General features: G+C 57.4%; 1 protein-coding gene across 3 annotated transcripts in view; it reads left to right on the top strand.

Moving 5' to 3' along the window:
• The window catches only part of LOC122209726 (Grid2 interacting protein), a 32,728-nt gene extending 15,083 nt beyond the window's left edge, over positions 1–17,645 (top strand). For 2 of the 3 annotated variants that reach the window (XM_042921849.1, XM_042921850.1), the window contains 20 exons: positions 1,523–1,771; positions 2,025–2,110; positions 4,685–4,754; positions 5,244–5,338; positions 5,652–5,835; positions 8,547–8,701; positions 9,738–9,887; positions 10,150–10,247; positions 10,423–10,540; positions 11,285–11,640; positions 11,999–12,412; positions 12,932–13,019; positions 13,838–13,915; positions 14,445–14,641; positions 14,953–15,108; positions 15,247–15,333; positions 16,229–16,358; positions 16,449–16,567; positions 17,180–17,344; positions 17,574–17,645. In XM_042921849.1, coding sequence (XP_042777783.1) covers positions 1,523–1,771; positions 2,025–2,110; positions 4,685–4,754; positions 5,244–5,338; positions 5,652–5,835; positions 8,547–8,701; positions 9,738–9,887; positions 10,150–10,247; positions 10,423–10,540; positions 11,285–11,640; positions 11,999–12,412; positions 12,932–13,019; positions 13,838–13,915; positions 14,445–14,641; positions 14,953–15,108; positions 15,247–15,333; positions 16,229–16,358; positions 16,449–16,567; positions 17,180–17,344; positions 17,574–17,645 — 3,067 coding nt within the window. The remainder of the gene's footprint in view (positions 1–1,522; positions 1,772–2,024; positions 2,111–4,684; positions 4,755–5,243; positions 5,339–5,651; positions 5,836–8,546; positions 8,702–9,737; positions 9,888–10,149; positions 10,248–10,422; positions 10,541–11,284; positions 11,641–11,998; positions 12,413–12,931; positions 13,020–13,837; positions 13,916–14,444; positions 14,642–14,952; positions 15,109–15,246; positions 15,334–16,228; positions 16,359–16,448; positions 16,568–17,179; positions 17,345–17,573) is intronic. The other variant, XM_042921851.1, reaches the window with a different exon arrangement.
• Positions 17,646–24,143: the final 6,498 nt, after the last annotated feature.

The raw sequence follows: 24,143 nt of genomic DNA on the forward strand, positions 1-24,143 counted from the left end.
GGGGTGGGCGGGCAGCCCTGATGCCCCCTCCTCCTGGAGGATCCACATCCCTTCCTTCCTATCGGCCAGCTTATTCCGCTTGCCTGGTCTTCTTAATCCTACCCATAGAGGTTGGGGGAAACAGGGTGGGGGCCACTGGACAACCTCAGAGGGATTATATTTCAGCTGGCTGCAAAGCCACTGTGCCCTTCTTCCTCCCTCCTCCCCACCATGCCCTTGGCACTGGCTCCTGGTACAGAGAACATGGAAGGGAGCCTTGGGATGCAGCCAGGGAGGCCTCACTAGCAACCAGAACTTCGGAGTCCCTCGGCAGAGTCCTGCCACAGAGCTGAGGCTCAGAGGCCAGCCTTCGGTCCAAGCTGTGCCGGGGGCCAGCTGTGTAAGCCTGGAAAGTTACAGATCTTCTCTGAGCCTCCAGTTCCTGTGCTATGGACAGGGGAGTCCGCCAGGATGCTAACTGCTGCCATTACTCAGAGGTGTGGTTGGGCTGCTGGTGGACCCCTGTTTACTGAGTCACTGGGTCCCTCCCCTGTGCCAAACCCTGACTGGTCACTGTGGCCCTCAGCCAAGCCACAGACCTAGCCCTCAGAGAGCTTCCAGCTTTGCAGAAGACATCCACAGCTACCAAGGAAATCAGCCCAGGGTGTGGATCCCACACGGGGAGGCCATCCAAGCCTCCCCACTGCCTCTCACCACTTCTAGGTGGCTTCTCTGGGGGCAGGGACCACGGTGCCGTCAGCTCTGAACCTGAGTGCCTGGCTGGCACCGGTAGCAGGGTCTTACTGTATGTCACATGTTGGATTAAACTGGAGGAAGGCCAGCGTTGGGTGCTGAGGGTCGAGCCCATTGTAGCTAGGAAACAGAGGGTACCAGGCAGGGGCAACAGCCTGGGCAAAAGTGTAAAAGGTAGGACTGGATGTGGGAGTCCTGGCAAGTTCCGAGGAGGCAGGTGTAGAAAGGACTGGCCCGAGAAGCGAGCAGGAGGACGGGGAGTGTAAGGAGGGTCTGGGGAGAGTCTGACCCCGGGGCAGATTGTGGTTTCAGTTTTCTCCTGCGGAGTTGCCTGGAATCAGGTAAGAAGAAGATGAGTGGTGGGGGGATCCCCGGCTGGGGTTTGGCCTGGCAGGTGCAAGGGCATGAAACGAGGGAGTTAGGGAAGAGGTCAGAAACGGGAAGACACAGGCAGGAAGGGGAACAGGACCATGGGCGCGCTCTGGGGGCGCTCAGGTCCCTCAAGGCCAGAGTAGCGGGGACAGTCCGAACGTGGCTTTCCGGTGGTGGAGCGAGCCAGGCGAGAGCCGGGCGCCGTGACTTGTCGGGTCGCCCCAAAAGGCCGGTTGGGGCGCAAGTCCCGGCAGCGAGGGGGAGAGTGGGGCGCGGGCTACTGATTCCCCGGTTACCCCTGGGGTAGGGGCGGGAGAGCCCGGGGCGGCGCCCGCGAGAAGGAGCCTTTAGGCCGCGCCTTGCCGCGACCGGGGCGCTGTCTGGGGACGCGCCCCGACTCTGCGGCCCTCGCCCGCAGGATCTTCATCCCCAAGAAGCACCGGGCGCGCTTCGACGAGGTGGTGTCGCAGGGTCTGCTGGGCAAGCTGTGCCGCGCCCGGCGGGCGCAGGGAGCGCAGCGGCTGCGCCGGAGCCGCAGCGAGGAGCGGCCCGAGCGCCTCCTGGTGTCCACTCGCGCCAGCGCCGCCCCGCGCCGCCCGGACGAGCCGCCCCCGCGCAAGGCTTCCTCGCTGCTGGGCGGTCGCGCGGGCCCGGGGGGCACGCGCAGGTACCCGGGGCGCGCGCGCACGGGCTGCGGGTGCTTCCTAGTCGGTGGGCCGGGGCGGAGATCTGGGCAGAGCGCGCGGGGTCGGGGCGTGGACACCTGGGGGGTGCGGGTGCGGGGCAGGAGAGGTTAAGGGCAGCGGGACACGGGACATCTCTATCCCCTATGCCCCCTAGCCTCTCTCTCCCCAGGGCGGGGCACGCGGCCAGCCCCCCCCCTCCCCCCCGCCCCACTCCACCCCCTTCTTTCTCCCCAGGACAGTCCGAGTCTACAAGGGCAACAAGAGCTTCGGCTTCACGCTGCGCGGCCATGGGCCTGTCTGGATCGAGTCTGTCCTGCCTGGTGAGGGGTAGGCGGGTTGTCCTGGATGGAGTGAAGGACCCTGTTAGGCGATACTCAGTAACCCGCCCCCTCGCTTCCACCCCCCAGGTTCAAATCTCAGGTAGCCTGTGCCCTCTAAGTATCCTAGATACATCCGTCTGAGTTGGGGCAAACGCCCTCCAAGTTCAGGGTCACCTTTGAGCCAAGTGACCCGAGTTCTCCATCCAGACCTTTCCTGCGTCCACGTAGGGGGGGCTGAGGGCGCCGTCCCAGACACTGGGGGAGCCAGGACACACACCTGATGCCTGCCCAGGCCACACCCCAACACCATGCGTGCTCTGTGCTGGGTGCCCACTGTGAACTTGGCACTTGCTGGGCGGGTCAGACTCAGAGAGGCATCAGGCCCTCAGGGCCTCTGCCCACTATCCAGTCCCTTCCTCCCAATCTGGACTCTCCTCCCACCCCCACCCTGCCTCCCTTTTTTTTGATGGTGGTGGTGGGGTGCTCCTGGAATGGTGGCATCTTGAAAAAGGCAGAGCCTTAGTGCAGGAATTTTCCCTTTCCCCCCTCTGGAGGTGGGGGGGGGAGGGGTCTTCCATTGTGAAAGGTCTCTGTGGGGCAGGAATGTCTCCTGGCACTAAACTGAACTTTCCCTCCTGGTAACCACCTCCCAGGGCTGGGTCACCTGCATCCATAACCTCCCAGCACCTGAGCATGCTGCTCCTGGTGACACATCCCCACTGGTGGACCCGCTGATGCTGAGTCCTGTCTGCCTTTCCTCATCTCACACCTCCAATGCATGGATTTGTGGGATGGACATCTTCTGATCCCCAGGAAAGTGCCTTAGTGCCTTAGCATCTCCCGCCACGGGGATCTCAGATGACTGACGCGTTCCAGTTCTCGGATCTGTGCACTAAGTTGTTGACACAGTGTCGTAGGGAAGAGGCCCAAGGGCTGGTGCTCTAGAAAAGAGTAATCTCTCCTCTTTGTCTCTTCCAACTGAGCCACCACCTTCCTGTTCCACCCACGTGGTCCAGCCGGAGATCCTTTGCCTAGGGCCATGTTAAAATCTAGATGTGCTGTTCTCTCCAACCCAGTGTCCAGGCTTCCCCTTGTCTTCCTTGTCATAGGAAGCGAAACCAATGCTTCAGTAAGAGCTTTTACAGAAGGGGAAACTGAGGCCTTTAGAGGCTCTGGCAAAGCAAGGACCAGAACCTGAGATCTCCTGACTCCTGTTCCAGTGATCTTGAATTCCCCGGCTACAACCCCACCGGCCCTCCTACCCCAGGCTGGCCCAAGCTTCCAGACAGGCCAGATTGGATTCACCACCACCATCACCCTCTCCTCTCCCCCTTTTCAGCCCCAGGGAAAGGACTCTGCTTCCCTAGCAAGTCTTTCCTGAGCAGACTTCTCCCCTGCCCCCTCTGCCCCGACAGTCCCCACAGCCTCATGAGAGTACGTTTTCTTTAGGCATCTGTCCCTTCCCCCACTTGCTTCCAAATCAAATTTAGAGCAGCACCTGATAAAAGAGGCAGAAAGGAAAAAAACCTGCATCCACAGGAGCAAAGTTACCAGCCCCTCCCCAGGTGGTGGGTACTGGGTTTGGTCTGACCTTCAGGGCCATCAAAGCCGAGTGAGAGTCCACTGCTATCTTGATTTTAAAATGCAGGTTTTATTATTATCCTGGTGCAGTGAGGCCAACAGATCAGGAGATAATCACCATTGGAAAAAAGAGCGTGTCCTTCACAGTTCCCAAGAGGAAGGGACATGCCACATCATGCAGGGCCACACCACCACACAGGGCCACATGGGAAAGGGAAGGATCGAGCCAAGCAGGTTAAGCAAGCTAAGCAGGTGTAGGATGAGTTTGAATGCTTTCAGCAGGCTCTGGGGCATAGGAGCTGTCCCCTTTTGGGAGGTGCCTGGCCCTGGGTGATTAGGGCAGGGCAACAGTGGCCCGGGGTGTGAGAGCCCCGTAGACAAGGAGGTTGGCTGGTTGTAGCCTCTGGATCCGTTGTGTACAAGAGACACTTTTCCGAGCCAGTCATTTACCACATAGGAGTTGGCTAGCCCTGGGAGGGCAGTGCTTCCCAGGTCACCATTGCCCCCAAGATGCCAAAGCATCAGGAAGCACAGAAACAAACAAGCATGATTAATACACCATGTTTCACAGCCTGAGGGAGACGCATGCGTCCCTCTAGGCAGACGCACTTTCTCCTGATGACAAAGGCACGGAGGAATCTGCCACGTGAACTGTTACGTGAGGGGCAGAGACCGGTGTATGGACCGGGGCTCTCAGCAGGTACACAGATGCTGCAGAAATACCGCTCCCAAGACCTTCCTTGTTTCTGCACTGCTTCAACAGCTCAGGGCTGGCGGGTGGTCCACACTGTGCCCCAAACCCTCCCATGCCCACCCAGGGGCTCACTCCCTGCTCAGAGCAGCTGAGAGCAGAGGAGTACTGGGTCTAATGTGGGATCTGCTGGCCTGAATTTGGCTGTCCTTTGCCGCTTTTCCCGTTTTGTTCCTGTGAAATGGGCTCGCAGAGCGCGGCCCTGCCCAGCTGACCGGCCCGCGCTCTCTTCTCGCTTCCAGGGAGCCCGGCTGACAATGCTTCCCTCAAGTCAGGCGACCGGATCCTCTTCCTCAATGGACTGGACATGAGGTCAGAGGCTATTGGGGACATCAGAGCTTGGTGACACATCATCCTCCAAGACTCCTGCCTCTTGGGACACCCAGGCCGTGGTCCCAATCTCCTATGACCACTTGGTCCCCACAGCCTGCCCCTCTTCCTGTGGGAACCCTTGAATCTGTCCCCCTACACTAGCCAGGATGTCATTGATCCTTCCAACCAGAAAACACCCCAGCTCCATGCAAGGGACACAGTTAAATGGACCATGAGTGTCTTGCCCTTGAGGATAGCCCGGCCTAGGGGTGATGTGGGCTCAATCCCTCTGTGCCCAGAAGTGTCCAGCTGGTCCTGGGCCTGGAGCATCTCCTGCAGAGGATATGAATGAGCAGGACCCGACTTCTGGTCCTGGCCTAGCTGTGGGCATGCTGAGTGGCCTCTACCAGCAGGACAAGGAGGTCTGGTGGGTGGCCGTGGACAGGGCTCATCCTGGTCAGGCCCTCCTGGGCCATCTCTTCTCGGCAGGAACTGCTCCCATGACAAGGTGGTGTCCATGCTTCAAGGCAGTGGCGCGGTGCCCACGCTGGTGGTGGAGGAGGGGCTTGTCCCGTTTGCCAGCGGTGAGACACCCACTACCACTAGGCTTCACGGCTCACAGACACCCTGCCAGGGCTCCGTGTGTGGGATTTACGAGTCTGCACAGGACTCTGCCTTTCCCCCTAAGCCTGCAGCTTCCCTCCCCACGTGGTGCCTTAGATTCCAGTGGGGCAGCCTCAGGGACCCTGCCAGGGGCTGTCCCTGCATCCCTGTCCCCAGCTTCTGGCAGCAAGTGTGGCTCCCAGTGCCCGGCACTCCCCCCAGCTGCCAGGGACACGACATCCAACCTGGGGATCCTGGGTCACCTGTGCCTCTCCTGCCCGTGGTCCCCGACAGACTCCGATTCTTTGGATTCCCCCAACCCGTCCTCGGCGCTCACCTCCCTGCAGTGGGTGGCAGAGATCCTACCCTCCAGCATCCGGGTTCAGGGGAGGACTTTCAGCCAGCAGCTGGAGCACCTACTCACGCCTCCCGAGCGCTATGGGGTCTGCCGGGCACTTGAGAGCTTCTTCCAGCACAGGTGGCTGAACCAGACAGGTGGCGGGACCAGCCCCGGGTGGGCCCCAAATCCTGCCCAGACTCACCATCGGGGTCTCCCTGCCTGGGTCTCCTCCACCCCGTTCTCCTGGGCTGGGGGGGGTGCTGGGGGGGGACTCAAAGAAAGCAGCAGGTGGTACCAGGGGCCCCGGGGGGGGTGGGCAGTCCAGGTGCCCCACAACAAACCCTCACTCTTAAACCTCCCAGCCACGTGACCTAGCCTCTGCAAGGTGAAGCAGCAACCACCAGCTGCACTGGTCATGGACCGCTCACAAGACTTTGGCCTGTGGGCGCTCGCCACCGGCCGGCCGGCCGTCATGGGGCAGGGGGGAGGGGGTGCTTAGGTCAGTGTCTTCCTTTTTGTAACTTCAGTCCATAGGGTCATTGTCACGGCCCATGCAAACCCCTCACCTGTCTGTGCCCTTTTCTTTTTTTTTGTTTTAAACAGCGTTGTTGAGATATAACTCACACCATCACGATGTACTCACTTAAGGGTACGAGGCACTGATTTTTAATGCACACATCCGTGCATCCGTGACCACACTCAGTTTGAGAACGTTTTCATCACCTCAGAAAGGAACCCCACACCTCTTCACTGTCACCCCCTCCTCCTCTGCCCTCCCCCCACCCCTTAAACAACCATGAATCTGCTTCAGTGTCTCTGTGGCTTTCCCTGTTCCGGACTCCCACATGAATAGGAGCCCACAGTATGTGGGCTTTCACGTCTGGCTTCTTTCGCCCAGCATCGTGTTTTCCAAGTCCATCCAAGCTACGGTATCTATTTCCTTCCTTTTTCGTAGCCAAATAACATTCCATTTTGTGGACAGACCACATGTTGTCTATCTGGATGCTGGGCTTGTCTCCACCTTTCATTGCCTTTTAGCTCCTCTCCGTCTCCCACATCCCTCCCCTGCCAAGGCACCAGTCTGATGAATTTAACGGGCATCCTTTTGTCTGATGTGTTCCTCAAGTGTAGGCATTGCTGTTTCATATGATGTATTTTTTTTTAAGTTTTATTTAAGTAATCTCTACACCCAACGTGGGGCTTGAACTCATGACCCCAAGATCAAGAGTCACATGCTCTTCTGACTGAGCCAGCCAGGCGCCCCACATATGATGTACCTTTTTGTTCTGCATCATGATTGTGCTATTCTTTGCACATTCCGTGTGTGACTTTCTTCCACCAAGTGCTGTGTGTTTAGATCTGTCCATGTTGTTCCGCGGACATGGAATACATTGTTTATAACTGCAACCAGATTCTTGTAGATCACCTCCCCCGCCAGCCGTGTCTGAGGTATTTACCTGCCAGTGACAGACCCCGCCTTGCCACCACTGTGTTCCATCACAGTAGCATTGGTGAACACTGGTGAACATTCTTTCTGACGTAAAGCTGGGTCTAGGTACTAATTCGATTTTTCAGCCTTCATCTGGGAGAAAGACCGTGACTATGGGGTGTGTTGGACTTTGGGTTGGGCCCTGGATCTCTTGGGCAACTTTACAATCTGTTGCCTTCCAAGACCCCTGTTTGACAGCCCCCAGCCAGCCTGTCCATGGCCCATCAGAGCAATTCCTTCCTTAATCACTTATGGGCATCCCACTTTCGTCCTGCACATTTCCCCACGGAGCTGTGCACAGTTCGTTTGAAATTTACGTCTCAGAGCAGAATTGCTGGCTCTTAAGGTATTTGCTTACCTAACGTTTAAAAAATTATTTATTTATTTTGAGAGGGAGAGTAGGAGAGGGACAGAGAGAGAGGGAGAGAGAGAGAGAGAGAGAGAGAGAGAGAGAGAGAGAATCTTAAGCAGGCTCCACTCCCAGTGCGAAGCCCAATGTGGGGCTCGATCCCACAATCCTGGGATCATGACCTGAGCTGAAATCAAGAGTCGGATACTGAATTGACTGAGCCATCCAGGCGCCCCTTGTGTACCTAGTTTGACAAAGTAATACCAAATATTTTCCCAGAGCACCGCTGTCACTCATACCTGCAGTCTTTCAGCCAGAAAGTGACATCTTTTTATTTTGAGTTTTTAAATTACTATTTTAGGGGCGCCTGGGTGGCTCCGTCAGCTCAGCGTCCGACTCCTGATTTCAGCTCAGGTCATGATCTCATGAGTTCGAGCCCCGCGTCGGCCCCTGTGCTGACAGCTCAGAGCCTGGAGCCTGTTTCTGATTCTGTGTCTCCCTCTCTGCTTCTCCTCTGCTCGCACTCTGTCTCTTAAAAATGAATAAACATTTTTTAAAAATAAAAAAAAACCAGCCGTAGACAATATATAAACAAAGAGTCATGGCTGTGTTCCAATAAAACTTCCTTTACAGACACAGAAGGGGGTCCAGAATTTGGCCTGCGGACCATCATTTGCCAATCCCTGAGGTAGTGAGTCAGCCTCGCCAGTACGCTCTATGTGTTTTCATCTTCACAGTGACTCTGTGAGATAGATGCTATTTTTATCCCCATTTTACAGATAAGGAAACTGAGGCACCGAGAAATTAAGTAACTTGAGAAAGGTCACTTGGCTGGTAAGTGGCAGAGCCAGGATTTGAATCAGGGTGGCCGATCGCCAGGCCTGCCTTCCTCCCTTCCCTGTCTCCGCAGGGTTCTGTGGCCTGGAAGCGCCCCCCCACCTTGTCCATCTCTCCCTCCCCCTATGGTGAGCCCCTGAGTAATGAAGCCGTTGCTCCTGCACCCTCCCCCAGGAACATTGACACCCTCATCGTGGACGTCTACCCTGTGCTGGACACACCCGCCAAGCAAGTCCTTTGGCAGTTCATCTACCAGCTGCTGACTTACGAGGAGCAGGAGCTGTGCCGGGAGAAAATCGCGTGTTTCCTGGGCTACACGGCCATGACAGGTAAGCAGCCTCTCCCGCTGCCCCGCCCACCGAAGAGCCAGACACCTGTTCTCAGATCGCAGCCTACCTGGGCCTCTTCCACACACGGATGCACCCCTGTGTCATGCAGACACGTGCCCGACACACCCGGGCTGGTCGCACACTTGGCCCCGCGGATGCGCCTTGCCAGCTTGACCTTTTTTATTATTATTATTTCTTTTTTAATGTTGATTTGCTTTTGAGAGAGAGAGAGCGCGTGAGCAGGGGAGGCACAGAGAGAGAGGGAGACACAGAATCCGAAACAGTCTCCAGGCTCTGAACGTCAGCACAGAGCCCGACGTGGGGCTCGAACTCACAAATCCCAAGACGGTGACCTGAGCCAAAGTCGGACGTTTTACCGACTGAGCGACCCAGGTGCCCCTCAGCTTCACCCTTAAGTAACATCTGCAGTCTTATCTCAGACTTTAGACACCCTGCCTGTCCGCCCGGAAGCCCAGGCTTCTCACCCACAACATGGGAGTGACCTCAGTGGCCGTGCATTGCACCTCAAGAAATGTGGCACAGACCAGGAAATTCGTGTGGTTGCTGTTTACAGAGCTGGAGAGTGAGCACACAGGTCACACCTGGCTGGTGTGCCTCGATGCACACGGACACACACTAGGGCCTGCCGGACGATGTGTGGCCTCAGCTTCCCACAGCTGCCCATCTCTTACAGTGTCCCCCATGTGGCCATAAAGCCGCACCCATCATTTAGGCCAAACCCTGTGCCCATGTTCTACATACTCTGCACCTGCTAGGTCACAGTCTGCAGACCTGTGTGCTGGCCCTTGTGTGCCCACCATCCCTAGTCCTGGGGACCCACAATTTGCTGGGAGAGGCTCGAGGGTTTTAGCAAGAGGCTCGGGGCATAGGCTGAGCAGTAGGTGTACAATCTCTCTCCACTTGCCAAGCAGAGCCTGGGGTCACAGATCGGTGCACACAGCTGCTGCCTTCACCCCTCCTGGGAGGCCCCTGGGCTGAGAGGACAAGGGGCCCGTCTCCTGTTCATGTCCCACAGCAGAGCCAGAGCCCGAGTTGGACCTGGAGCCTGAGCCCGAGCCTGAGCCCGAGCCGGTGCTGGAGCCCCAGCGACGCAGCTCCCTGAGGGCCTCCTCCATGTGCCGCCGCAGCCTCCGGTCCCAGGGCCTAGAGGCCAGCCTCAGTTGCGGTGAGGCTCTGGACGGGAAGGCGGGACTGGGTGTGAGGAACAGGGCTCCGTTTTCCTACCTGCAAAATGGGGTTGGTGAGACGAGAGATCCCGGAGAACGGGTTGAGCGGGGCTGAGCCATGGCCCTCGGGGGTCTGCAGGGCTTGCTAGTTCTTTCTCCATGGCTGCCCACTGAGCCTGGGATGGAACCTGAGCCTTAGAGCTCAGAAGGGTCACTGGATGTCTCCACGGTGGACTCCACCCTCCCCGATTCCCCCAGCAGGTCCCGGTGACTGTCCCGAGATGCCTCTTCCTCTAATCCCAGGCGAGCGCCAAGCAGGCGACGGCACGTCCCTCCCTGAGACCCCCAATCCGAAGATGGTGAGACCTCACCACCCTCCTGGTGGTTCACTTGGCTGCTGGGAATAGGTAGCTCCTGGGGCTGGGGCAGAACCCTGCCTCCCAGACCACCCAGGCCTGGCCTCTGAGGCCATGTGAGGGCCTCACATGGGAGGGGAGGGTGGGTTGGACTCACCCTGGCCTCCTCTCCCCAAAGATGTCAGCCGTCTATGCGGAGCTCGAGTCCCGACTGAGCAGCAGTTTCAAAGGGAAGGTGGGGACCACGTCCAGATCCCGTGCCTCCCCGCCAGTGCCCAGCCCGGCAGGTGCAGCAGGTAGGGGCTCAGCCGGCTGGGGTTCCTGAGGGCAGCACTAGCTTCTGTCCACTGGGCTGTCGGTCTGGGTGTTTTCCCCATCTGAGGCACATCCTTCGAGCCTCCCCTTTGTTGCATGGCTCCATGACTGAGTTGTGGGGAACCTCAGTGGCCTCCATGGCAAAGGTCCATCAAGGTTAGGGTTGTCGCAGGTCTTCCCAGGTCCCCTCCAATCCTTACCCCTCCTATAGATTTAGAAGAGCCTAGGTCTTTCCCCTAAGGAGCCCTGAGTTAGCATGTGGCTGTTGGATAAACTACTAAGTGCATGCATTGCTCTGTGAATGGCCCAACTGAGAAGCTAGTTTCTCTGCAGTTCAGAAGGCAGGATGCCAGGACAGTGTTCCTGTCAGCCAAGGGCCTGTCGGGTGCGGGAGGTGCCTCATGATCCTTGGTCTGGGGCCCGGAGAAGGCCCATCTCCCCTTTGAATTGTGTTCGGTCAGTCCTAGGTGGGACCAAGATGAGCTGGGGTCTGGCCTGTCCTGGGGCTAAGTACTGTTCCCCCTCACCTACTCTGACCTTTGATTTCCCTTAGGGAAGGGCCTGGGGAGGCAGGGGCATCCAGGGTCTTCTTGTGCTGTGTCCAGAGAGGGAAAGGAAGGTACCCAGGGACACAGAGCCACCCTGCCCCGGGCCCCTCCTCTCCAGCCTGCACCTGGGACCCAGGTGCTGACTGAAGAGACCTCACACCTTATCCCCCACCCCAGGGCCCAGGACCCTGTCCAGCGTCTCGTGGCCCAGCGAGCGGCTCCTGCCCTCCCCCTGCTACTACCCACTGTGCTCAGGGGGCCTGGCCTCCCCCAGCAGCTCTGAGTCTCACCCCTACGCCAGCCTGGACAGCAGCCGGGCGCCCTCCCCACAGCCAGACCCCGGGCCCATCCGCTCCGACAGCCCCCCAAGTCCGGACCCTGCCCGCCCACCCAGCCGCAGGAAGCTCTTCACCTTCTCCCGCCCCATGCGAAGCCGGGATACTGACCGCTTCCTGGATGTGCTCAGTGAGCAGCTGGGCCCCCGGGTCACTGTCGTGGATGATTTCCTGAGCCCTGAGAATGACTATGAGGAGGTGAGCGTGAAAGCAGGTGTGGAGGGCGAGGGGCCCACGTGTGCCATGGGGGTCTGGAAGGGGAAACAGTATCCCTGGGCTCCCGCAAGAAGCCTGTTGCCCTTGGGAATCTGCCCCAGGCTACTTCCCTCCCTGCCCCGGTCCATCCCAGAATCTGTCCCAGGCTACCCCACCCCCCTGGCTTGAGCTATCCCACCCTTTGACTCAAGCTATGACACCCCCCACTCAAGGCCACCCCATATACCTTATCTCGGGTTACCCCGTTCCTTTTCCCAGACTGTCCTATCCTTGTCCCCAGGCTGTCCCACCCCCTGCCCCAGGCTATCCCACTCTCCCTCACCTTGCTCCGCCCTGGCAGATGAGCTTCCACGATGACCAGGGCAGCTTTGTGACCAACGAACGGAGCAGCGCTAGCGAGTGCATCAGCAGCAGTGAGGAAGGCAGCTCCCTGACCTACTCCTCCGTCTCCGACCACATCCCCCCACCCCCGCTCAGCCCCCCGCCTCCGCCGCCTCTGCCCTTCCATGACCCTAAGCCCAGCTCCCGCACCCCCGATCCTCGGGGCCCTGCTCAGACACTGGTCAAGCCCCTCACCCAACTCAGCCACCCAGTCCCTCCACCGCCCCCGCCACCCCTGCCCCCACCGGTGCCCTGTGCACCCCCCATGCTGTCCCGGGGCCTGGGCCACCGCCGAAGTGAGACCAGCCACATGAGCGTCAAGCGCCTACGGTGGGAGCAGGTGGAGAACTCGGAAGGCACCATCTGGGGTCAGGTAGGTGACCTGGGGCCTGGGGGTGCCCTGCACCAGGGGTAGGTGGCCTGGGCAGCACCCTTGAAGACAAGCCCCTGTCCAGTTTGTAGCCCCTGGCATTTCCCGCTTCCGTTTCCCTAGCATCGTGAACCCAGGACAGCTCTGGTGAGAGCACCCCCTGCAAAGAACACCCCCAAGCAAGGCCAGAGCTCTTGGCCACCTCCTTAAGCCCCCTCGGTTGGCTGCGGCCCCTTTGCAGTCCCTTCATCGGCCTGCCCCAGTGCAGCTTGCTGGCTTCTGCAGGGGGAGTATTGCAGGTGTACGTATGCAATGGACTTGAGGAGGCAGCGGCTCACCGCCTGATAACCTGGACGAGTTCGTGTCTCCCGCAGTCTCCTCTGGCCCCCACGTGTACCCCAGGGCCTGACGAGGGCTCTCCCTTCAGTAGCTCCCAGGGCAGCCTTTAGAGGGTGGGTGGGGTGGGCGGTGGCAGTGCGGTTGCCAGGGTAGGGCCTCACTGTGACGCCCTCTGCCTTGCAGCTCGGGGAAGATTCTGATTATGATAAGCTGAGTGACATGGTAAAATACCTCGATCTGGAGCTCCACTTCGGCACCCAGAAACCTGCTAGTGAGTGGCCCGAGGGCCCTGGGGGAACCCTCCACAAGCCCTCTCTGGAAGTCCACCTGCTGCCTTTTGTGGCATCCCGGGGCCTAGAGTCCCAGAGGCCCGCACCGACTGCCATTTGCTTACCGTGTCCCTGAGTTATTTAACTTCGCAGAGCCTCAGTTCTCCTGTCTCCAAGTGGAGATGACCCTAATAGCTAGCATTTATTGCATGCTTCCCAAATGCCAGACACCCTTGTTTCTAAATCAATCCCGTGATGACCCTAAGAGACAGGGACTGTGACCACCCTGTCTTCTTGATGAAGAAGCACAGAGAGGCTAGATAATATGCTTAAAGTCACAGAGCCAGAATCAGGTGACCAGGAGGCATCCATATCTAGGAGACTAGATGTCCCTTCTAGTCTCTCTGTCCCCTCTCCCCTCTCTGGGTATCTCCCTATAGGATTGTTGGGTGGGGTTCCAGGCAGCCAGGGGTATCATGTGTGACAGGTGGTTGCAGGATGGAAGACAAAGGCCTTTGTCCATCCAGGAAGCATCTGCAAGGTGAAGAGGTGGTTGGTTCACCTTACTCGGGCAGCTCAGTCCCAAGGGCCCCGGCGGGGGGAGGGGGAGGGGGAGGGGCGGGGAGGGGAGGGGCACCCACCACGCATGCTGAGTATGTTACACCTGAGTGGGAGACTGAGGAATGAAGGAACTGTGGACACCTGGAGCTGATTCAGTCACGGCCCTGTCAAGGGGTGTCTCGCCATTGGGTGTGGCCACACCCCTCCTGGGCCGTCCCACCAGCCTAGTGTCCTCCCGTTAAACCACTTTCCCTTCCAGAGCCGTTGCCCGGGCCCGAACCCTTCAGGAAGAAAGAAGTGGTGGAGATCCTGTCTCACAAGAAGGCCTACAACACCTGTGAGGGGTTCGGGGAGTCCCAGGGCTTATGGGGGACAGGAGGCGGCCCCGTCTCTGGGCCGCAGAGCTTTGGATCCGCGGGGGTGGATGACACATTAGTCCGTGGGGGTCTGACACCGGCTGGGTGAAGGCCCCCTCCTAGGTCAAGGAACCCACCCCGGCGCGGGTGCCGCGCTGGGCTCCACCCTCATTGGCCCCGCCCCCTCGTTGGCCCCACCTCTACAGGCCTCGGCTTCCGGGTTATGGCCCCGCCTCCAGCCGCATCCTCTACTCTCCCTCACGGGGTCTCCTCCCTCATTTTGGCACCACGCCCACAGACCCCACCCGAATCTAGGTCTAAGTCTTCGAGAACCTTGTCCTCGCCTTTATTCGGCCTGGGGAAGAACCCTCTGCCTCTCCGGGCCGGCTCCTGCCCCGCCCAGTTCCTTGCCCCGCCCAGGCCCCTCCCGGTAGCCCCGGGGAACTTAGGCGCCCCGCCCACCCTCCGCCCGGCCCCGCCCCCGGCTCACGCTCGCGGCCCGGCCCGCAGCCATCCTGCTGGCGCACCTGAAGCTGAGCCCCGCGGAGCTGCGGCAGGTGCTCATGAGCATGGAGCCCCGGCGCCTGGAGCCCGCGCACCTGGCGCAGCTGCTGCTCTTCGCGCCCGACGCCGACGAGGAGCAGCGCTACCAGGCCTTCCGCGAGGCGCCCGGCCGCCTCAGCGAGCCCGATCAGTTCGTCCTGCAGGTGCCGCGGCTGTGACCGCCGCCCGGGGTCGGGGGGTGCTGCCCGGCGGCCTCGGCCGCCTCCATCGGGGCTCTCGCTGTGACCGGGGCTGCGTGGGTCCCGCTCCCCTACCGCCACTGCGCTCGCGCCTCCGACTCCCAGTTTTACACCTTTAATGGCCAGTTCCCACCCGGGGTTCAAGGTAGATGCGATTGTGCTTATTTTTCTTGCGGGGAATGCCGGGCGGCCAGCTGACCCCCACCCCAGGCTGCGGTGGGGCGGTGGGGCCCCCTGGTGGGATGGGTGCAATCCTGGCGTTGACTTCGTGACAGATGCTGTCGGTTCCGGAATACAAAACCCGCTTGCGCAGTCTCCACTTCCAGGCCACCCTACAGGAGAAGACAGAAGAGATCCGGGGCAGCCTGGAGTGCTTGCGCCAAGCCTCCCTTGAGCTCAAGAACAGCCGGAAGCTCGCCAAGATCCTGGAGGTCAGGGCGCACCCACTCTCCGATCACTCCACCTGCTTGTCTGCCCCTTGGGGCTTCCAATCTGGAGGCCCATCCTGATAGTGGTGTGGGGTGCGGGGTGAGCACCTGGGCAGGACCTGCCCACCTTTCTTTCCGCAGTTTGTGTTGGCCATGGGCAACTATCTCAACGATGGACAGCCCAAAACTAACAAGACCACAGGCTTCAAGATCAACTTCCTGACGGAGGTGAGGGGACCAGTTGGCAGTAATGTATGAGCTTGCTCTACCGTATGGAGGCTGGGGAGGCCAGGCCCAACCCAAGTTGTGGCAGAGGGGAGGAGAGAATGTCATGGCCAAGGAGCGCCCTTCTCCCAGGAGGAAAAGCTGGCTGCCAGCAGGCCAGAATGTAATTGCAGTAAAGGATGGGTGGGGGACCGTTTCCAAGCCAAGCCTTGGGATCTGGAAAAATGGAGGGTGGGGGGACAGGGAGGGAAGACTCCAAGAGGAAGGAGAGAATCTCACCTGGTAGCTTCTGTGTCCTTAATACCACCACCACTGTCAGGCCGTCCTGCGCCTATAAGATCTAGGATCTGAGAAAGGACAGCTTGAATACCTGGTCTTCCCACTGTTTCTGGGACCTTTCCCCATGGTACCTTTGATTGTTTTAAAAGAGAAGAAGAAAAACTCCATCTGTAGATATGAATGTTTTAGGATGTCTGAAGCCCAGGAGGGCCACATATGGTTCCAGAAAATCACAAGAAGGAAGACATGTGAATGGTGTCCCACCACCGTCACCCAGGGGTCAGAAAATCTGGGGTTATATTTGCTGACAAGGCCTCACTGCCAAGGACAGAAAACCTGGTGGCCTTCTCTAGCCGATGGCTGTGGGCCTGGTTCCTGGGGGGCTGGAAGGATGTCTCAAAGATCTGGGCCAGGGAACCTCCAAACTCCTGAGGAGGCCTGTGGGCATCCCAGCAGAGCTTCAGAGGAAGAAATACTGGCAACTTTGGAGTAGCTGGGTGTCAAGGGCCAGGAATTGCTGTCACAGTCCAGGAGACTTGGGACCAAGGGTACCCAGGCCTGTGTGATCAGGTGTCTGATGGGGTCCTTGAGGAGTATGTCTGCTGGGCATCACTTGCAGCTGAACTCCACGAAGACTGTGGATGGGAAATCTACCTTCCTGCACATTCTTGCCAAATCGCTGAGCCAGCACTTCCCAGAACTCCTCGGCTTTGCTCAGGACCTGCCCACTGTGCCCCTGGCTGCCAAAGGTAGGCTGAGTGCATGGGCGGGGAAGCAGAGGTGTCACTGTCCTGGGCTGGGAGGCCGGTGCTCGTGAGGCTCTGTTCCCTTCCCTACAGTGAATCAACGGGCCCTGACCAGTGACCTAGCTGACCTCCATGGCACCATCAGTGAAATACAGGCTGCTTGCCAGAGCACGCCCCCCTCCGTTGAGGACAAGTTTGCTGTGGTCATGACAGTATCCTCTGAGCAGCCGGTCCCAGCACCGGGATGGGGAGCTGTCTGTAACCCCAGTGGCCACTGGGATCCGGGGGTCCTGGCAGAGGGTCCATCCTGGTGATTTAGAATCCAAGCACTTACACGAAGTCTGCATAACTGAAGAGGAGTTCTTTTGACTGTCCAAAAGCCACTGCCTCGCCCCATCTGTCCTCCTGGGCCATAGAGCCCAGATTTAAGTCACAGGCAGTCAGGAGAGGGGGACATTGCCACAGAGTACAGATAGCGGCAAATGCTACAGAAAAAAAAAAGAGAGAGAGAGAGAGATCAAAGCCTAGAGAGTGACAGGGAGATACTATCAGCGGGTGTTTGGGGAGGAAGGGGTCACGGCATCTGAGAAGAGCCCACAGGGGAGACAGGGCTACCCTACAGAGAAGACAAGTGGAAGGCCACGAGGCTGACTGGCTGTGGTGGGCTTCATGGCCAGCTGAGAGGGCAGTGTGCGAAGGGACTGGAGCCCCCCGAACAAGCATGGCTCCTGGCTGAGCACAGGGCATGTGGCAGCTAGGCTCAGCCTGGGGTCACTGCCCGAGAACCTGAGGATGCCTGGCAGTTTCCTTAACGGGGCAATCAGTCCTTCCTAGAGACGGCCCAGCCGGTGCTGCGGGCCCTGGACGCGCTGCAGCGGGAGGCCACCGACGAGCTGGGCAGGGCGCTGGCCTTCTTCGGCGAGGATTCCAAAGCCACCACCTCTGAGGCCTTCTTCGGCATCTTTGCAGAGTTCATGAGCAAGTTTGAGGTGAGCTGTGATGAGAGGCCGAAGAGGCCTCTCAGAAGTCCCTCTGGAGGTCAAATGAGGCCTCCATGAAGCCCAGATTGGGAAAGGGCCCCCCGCAAATGTGACAGGACCCCCATGGGGCCAATAGGTCCCTTCCCTGGCTCCCTGGGTGGGGAGATGAGGCAGGGCGGGGAGTCAAGGGTCCCTGGACCGCTGACCAGCCCCTCCCCATGTGCCCCTTCCTCCCCAGCGAGCACTCAGTGACTTGGAAGCTGGGGACGGCCCACGCAGCTCAGGGATGGTTTCGCCCCTGGCCTGGTGACCTCCGGAGCTCATCTTGCCCAAGGCGCAGCCCAGTGGCCTGGAGCAGCCCCGAGTGGCCTGGGTGCGGGAGGTGGGGCCCGGCCTCCCCGCATCTCCAGCTACCTCAGCTGTCGGGCTCTGGGTGCCGGGAAGGTTCAGGGTCATCCAGGCTTCCCTCTGTGGGCCTCGGCCCCCGCTCCAAACAAGCACGGGGACGTGGGGCAGAGCGGAGCCGCCAACTCCCCGCGGAGCGTGAACCACGGCTGCCCGCAGGTGTGCTCACACTGGGGGGCCTGGCTTTGCCCCTCCTGGCTCCGAGGGGCCTTCAAAGCAGCCGCTGGCTGTACGCACCCTCGGGACTCTGGTCTGGTCCCGGGGGAGGGTTTGGGGGTGGGGGTGGGGGCCGTGACCAGCAAGTGGATTGCGAGGTGGCCCCCAGTCGGGGGCAGTGTCTGCCACCTGCCCCTCAGAGCTCGGCCAGAGCACACTCTGCCCCAAGTGGGGACGTTGGAACGTCCTTTCCAAGTCTGCTCCCAGTGGGCTGAAGGGACACCCTTGCAAAACACACACCCGGACCCCAGAGAAGGTGACGGATGCCCTCGAACATGCCATGCCAATGGGCACGACAGGCCTGTGGTCCCTCACCCAGCCCCGGCCTCCTGGGACTGCTTGGAAGAAGGCAGGGAGGAAAGACACCCCCAGGTGCAGGGACCTGGGAGCCTGGGTCTCGGAAGCTGGAAGAACTGCAGTTGACGGCAGCACAGCAGGGCAGGCAGGAGAGATGCTGGGCAGGGATAAGGGGGAGAACTGGGTTAGGAAGGCACGCCTCGTCAGATGGTAGAATTGAGGGTTTTTATCCTGCAGACAAATTTAAGTCCAGTTTGGAAGTGGCGAGTTTGAAGTGGGGCGTCTGAGAATGGGATGGCGTGGCCAAGGTGGGGGCGGGGAGGACAGAGAGATGTTTCGGTTCTGGGTGAGCAGGATTTGGTGGCCGATTGCCTAGCTGGGTGGCAGTGACGTTCCCTGGAAGAGGTCACGTGAGCAGAGCAGGTGTAGCGGCGGACGACACAGTGGGACATGCTGGGGCCCCCAGAGGCTGTTTCCCGTGTGTGCCTGGAGGCCCTCGTGAGGACGGGAGGAGAGGAGACAGTTACCTGGATCCTAGGGACAGGGATGCTGTGGGTGGGGAAGATGCGTTAACTTCTTTCATCCTGTCCTTGCTCCCACTGGCATCAGGCAGATTCCTCTTTCCTTAACTTTCCGGCATCAGGCAGATTCCTCTTTCCTTAACTTTCTTCCAGAGAAGTCCGAAATGCACTTTAAACCTGTCTCTTGCATTCTTTTTCTCTCCCTACAACCAAATGCCTGATGTTGCTCTCGGATGGGATTTGGGACCCATTCAGTTCCTCCCAGTCTCCCACAGACTGCTCTTTGAAGCCATGTATGTTCTGTGCTTGTTCTCCACGCACAGCCACCGTGTAAAAATGGCTACATCGAAGCGTGCAATTCAGCGGGGGTAGGGAGGGAGGTTCGGATGTGGCTAGTGGTGCACGTTGGTCCCCGGCAGCTCAAGCTAGATAATTTCAGGAATTACCAAGGCCCACGTCTCTGAGAAACATGTCGGACAGTTAAAATCCCTGTGTGAGATCCACAGACATGATAGACTCCACCAGGCTGTAAGCAGACGTGATCCCCAAAGTAAATCCAGCCCCGTGCCGGGGGGCACAGGTTGGCAAGCCAAGCACTAGCTCTGTTTTCTCTCTAAATGCCTTGTATCAGGAACCTACTTTGCCACACAATGCCGTGTAACAAACAGTCCCAGATCTCAGTGGCTTAAAACAGCAGCCATCTACTGCTCATGACTCTGCGGGTCACCTGGGCAGTTCTGACCTGAGCTGGGCTCAGCGGACTCACTCATGTGTGGACGGTCATCTGTGAGTCAGCTAGACAGCTTTACTAGCCATGCAGGGCCCTCTCCTGTGTCTGGGGCTGTGGCTGGGACAGCTGGGACAGCTTCGCATGGCCTCTCATCCCCCAGCTAAATAGCCAGGACCGTTCACGTGGTGGAGGCAGGGGTCCAAGGGAACCAGAGTCACAGAAGGCCCCTTGAGGCCTAAGCTCAGAACTGCCACCCCACCCCCCCACAGTCTATGTCAAGTGACAAAGGCCAGCCCACATTCTAGGGAGGGAAAATAGGCTCCACTCCTGACGAGAGATGATGCTAAGTCACATTGCAGAGGGTGTGGATTCAGGACAGGTGGAGAAGCAGGGCCATTTTCTGAATCAGTCTACCACCTGGCCGCTTGGCCTGACTTCTTGGTACAGATCCCAGCCTCCTTAAATCCTCGGTGGCCTCGGTCCTGCCTGGACCCAGCACAGCTCTGGGTAGCCACCCCCTTATGTCCTCCAGGTGGCATTGCTTCCTTCTCTCTCACCCAGTCGCCTGACTCCACTGGGTCCAGGGGGCAGCAGTGGTCTGTGCCTGCCTAGCAACCAGTCTCCCTTCTGCTGGGAACAGCACCCCGTTTTTCCTTTGGGAAATTATCTCTCCCCTACTCACAGGCCCTGAGCAGTGCTGACTGAACAAGGATGATCCCGTGACTCTGGCTGGCTGACTTAGAGTCCAGTTAAGACTCATGTTAGCACTGTTTGGAAAGGGAGCTCCCTCTTTTCTGGGTGAATTGTTGGATACGTAGAGGGTAGAAGCCCGGAGGGGGCTCTCAGGACCACCACATGGAGAACACCTGCCTGGGTATGGAGCTAACACAGGGAAGAAGAGGAGAGCAGACTACTCAATACAACTCTTTTGTCCCTGGATCCAACCATGCCTGAAGCAGACTTCTGGACTTGTCAGTTTCTGAGCCAACAAATTCTCCCCCTCCATTTGTAAACTTTTAAAATTTATTTTAAGTTTTTGGCTTAGGCTGGTTTGAATGCGTTTCTGTCACTTGCAGCACTAAGAGGGTTGAATAATACACCCACCCACAGATGGTTATAGATGTTCAGTCTTTTACCATTCTCAGCAAGAGCTCTTCATTCATAAATGCATTCGCCAATACTTTTTGACTGCCTACTATGTGCCAGACACCATGCTGAGTGCAGACATCTTTATGGGTCAGCCTTTCTGAGTTTGGTTTTCTGGGATTATACTTCATGGTGATTCTACACCCGAGTCAGTACAAAGCCCTATATGTGAGCCAATATGTGCGCCATACCCACCCCCCACACCCCCCGCCAACTCCTTACCAAGTGTCAAGATGTGAATGCAAGCATTTATACCCCAGGAATTTATTTATTTCTCAATAATACTAACAAAATAACATAGCCTAATTACATGCCACCTTTCCTAATAACAAATGTTTATAGGTAGTGTGCCCAACGTTCTACATATTTCAGCTCATTTTAAGTTCACAATGACCCTCCTAGGTGGGTTTTGTGATCTCCTTTTTACAAATAAAAAGTGAAACTCAGGTTTGTGACTTGCTGAATCAAACACTCAGCTCTGTCTACATGAAAGGCCATCCTCTGCGTGGAAATATCTTCTTTGTCTTGCTCCACACAATTCTGTTAAATGTCATTTATTGGGGCGCATGGGTGGCTCAGTCAGTTAGGCATCCGACTTCAGCTCAGGTCATGATCCCGCGGTTTGTGAGTTCGAGTCCTGCATTGGGCTCTGCTTCAGATTCTGTGTCTCCCTCGCTCTCTGCCCTTCCCCTGCTCGTGCTCTCTCTCTCTCTCAAAAATAAATACATAAAACATTTTTAATAATAAAAAATAAAATGTTTACTTATTTAAAAAAAATTTTTAAGTGTCTTTATTTATTTTTGAAGGAGAGAGACAGACAGACAGAGCATGAGCGGGGGAGGAGCAGAGAGAGAGGGAGACACAGAATTCGAAGCAGGCTCCAGACTCTAAGCTGTCAGCACAGAGCCCGAGGCGGGGCTCGAACTCACAAACTGTAAGATCATGACCTGAGCCAAAGTCAGACGCTTAAACGACTGAGCCACCCAGGCACCCCTACTTATTTATTTTTGAGAGAGAGAGAGAGAGAGAGAGAGAGCATGGCGGAAGTGGGGGGAGGCAGTGAGAGGGGGAGAGAATCCCAAGCAGGCTCCACGCTGTCAGAGCAGAGCCGGATGAGGGGTTCAATCCCATGACCCTGGGTCACGACCAGAGCTGAAATCAGGGGTCAGATGCTCAACCGACTGAGCCACCCAGCCATCCCTCAACACAATTAAAATACATATAGGGACACCTGGGTGGCTTAGTCAGTGAAGCATCCAACTTCAGCTCAGGTCATGATCTTTTGGTTCGTGAGTTCAAGCCCCGCATCAGGCTGTGTGCTGACAGCTCAGAGCCTGGAGCCTGCTTCAAATTCTGTGTCTCCCGCTCTGTCTGCCCCTCCCCCACTCATGCTCTGTCTGTCTCTCAAAAATAAATTTTAAAATATTAATATATATATACATACACAAACATATATATGTGTATACATATATATGAGCATACATATATATATATGTGTGTATATATATGTGTATACATATATATGTGTATATATATACATTAGTCTTTCCAGGGCCACAGATGCTGGTGACTTCAACATAAAGCCCTATATAGCTCTTTTCTCGCTTCTCCTGTTTTTCCTGCTTTAGTCTGCTCCGGCTGCCACAACAAATACCACAAAGTTGCTTAGACCACAGGAGTTTTCTGCCTCACAGTCTGGAGGCTGAGAGTCCGAGATCAAGATGTCAGCAGGTCTGGTTTCTCCTGAGCTGCTCTCTTCAGCTTACAGATGGCCCCTTCTGTGTGCGTGTGCACATTCCTAATGTCTTTTCCTCTTTTTATAAGGACCCCGGTCCTCTGGGTTTATAGAGTCCCACCCTTATGACCTCATTTAACCTGAGGTATCTCTTTAAAGACCCCATCTCCAGGGGCACCTGGGTGGCTCAGTCTGTTAAGTGTTCGGCTCAGGTCATGATCTCACAGTTCGTGAGTTCGCGCCCCGTGTCGGGCTCTGTGCTGACGGCTCAGAGCCTGGATCCTGCTTCAGATTCTGTGTCTCCCTCTCTCTCTGCCCCTCCCCTGCTTGCACTCTGTCTCTCTGTCTCTCTTTCAAAAATAACAATAAACATTAAAAAAATTTAAAAAATAAAACAGGTCTTGTCTCCGCTCAGACATGACGAACAAATGCCATTAAAAACAAAAAAAAATTATTTTAATAAAAATAAAGACCCCATGTCCAAATGCATTCACGTTCTGAGGTCCCTTATCGGATCCCAAGGAGGCCTCAAAAATCTCTGGACTGATCTGATGCTCCAAAGAGAAAGTCTTCTGGGGAACCCCGGGTGGCTCAGTCCGTTACGCATCTGACTTCAGCTCAGGTCATAATCTCACAGTTCGTGGGTTGGAGCCCCACTTCGGGCTCTGTGCTGACAGCTCAGAGCCTGGAGTTGCTTCAGATTCTGTGTCTCCCTCTCTCTGCCCCTCCCCCGCTCATGCTCTGTCTCTCTTCCTCTCAAAAATAAATAAGCATTAAAAAAAAATAGAGGCTTCTGAGCGGGATGTTCCCACCTTCCCTCTCTTCATCCCATGTTCAGGCCTTGCTCTCAGTTCCAACTCGGAGTGAATTCTCTGTCTGTGCTACATTCCTGTGTCCCCAGCCTCCCAGGGCGCTCTGTGAACACAAATCACTCTCCACAGGCTCCTTCCCAGTCTCCTGTAAATACCCCTCCTGCTCCCCTTGCAGCCCTCCCAGAACAGTCTAGACCCCAGTGCTTGATGTCTGGTCAGTGCCCCTTCTGAGCCCATCTTTCTGAACTGTTGTCCACCGTCCCTGCCTCTGTCCCCACCATCCACTCACCTCTCAGCACTTGGCCACCTGGCTTTCTCTCCCATCGTCCCCCTCAACCTGCTATCTCCCCGACAGGAAGCCACAGGGCACGCTTGTCGTTTGCCGTTCTTATCTTAACTGGCCTTTATTGAAGCAACCCTGGGCGCTGTTTACCCTCCCTTGGCAAATTCTCGCACACCCAGGCTTCGGCTACCAGGCGTCTATGCACCGATAACCCCGTCATCAGCTTGATTTCCCACTGGCCCAGCTGCTTCTAGCCTTTGCACACAGCGAGGGCTCCATAACTACCCATTCAATCAAACCGAAGTAACATCCGCACACGGACACGGGGCCACTAAGCTGCTCAAGGGACTAAGCTGCTCTCTGTAAGGTACTCTGGCCACGTGTATCTGAAAGGCTTAAACAAGTGTTGCAAAGTAACAGTCCACACATACGAAGTGGGCAGGTGCAGGAAATCCACAGGAGGCCAGGAGAGAAGGGTGGTTGACACAGAAGAACAGTAGAGACCGTGGCGGGGCGGGGGGGGGGGGGGGGGGGGGGAAGTGTTGCTGGAGAGCAGATGCCCTGTCTGCAGGGGGACCCTCCGCTCCGCTCCAGCCTGTGGAACTTCCAGGTGGGGAGGCAAGCCTCGTGATGCCTGACCGGCAGGCTTTCTCAAAGGAAGCT

This window comes from Panthera leo, chromosome E3 (genome assembly GCF_018350215.1).
Source record: "Panthera leo isolate Ple1 chromosome E3, P.leo_Ple1_pat1.1, whole genome shotgun sequence".
In the NCBI taxonomy this organism is placed as follows: Eukaryota; Metazoa; Chordata; class Mammalia; order Carnivora; family Felidae; genus Panthera; species Panthera leo.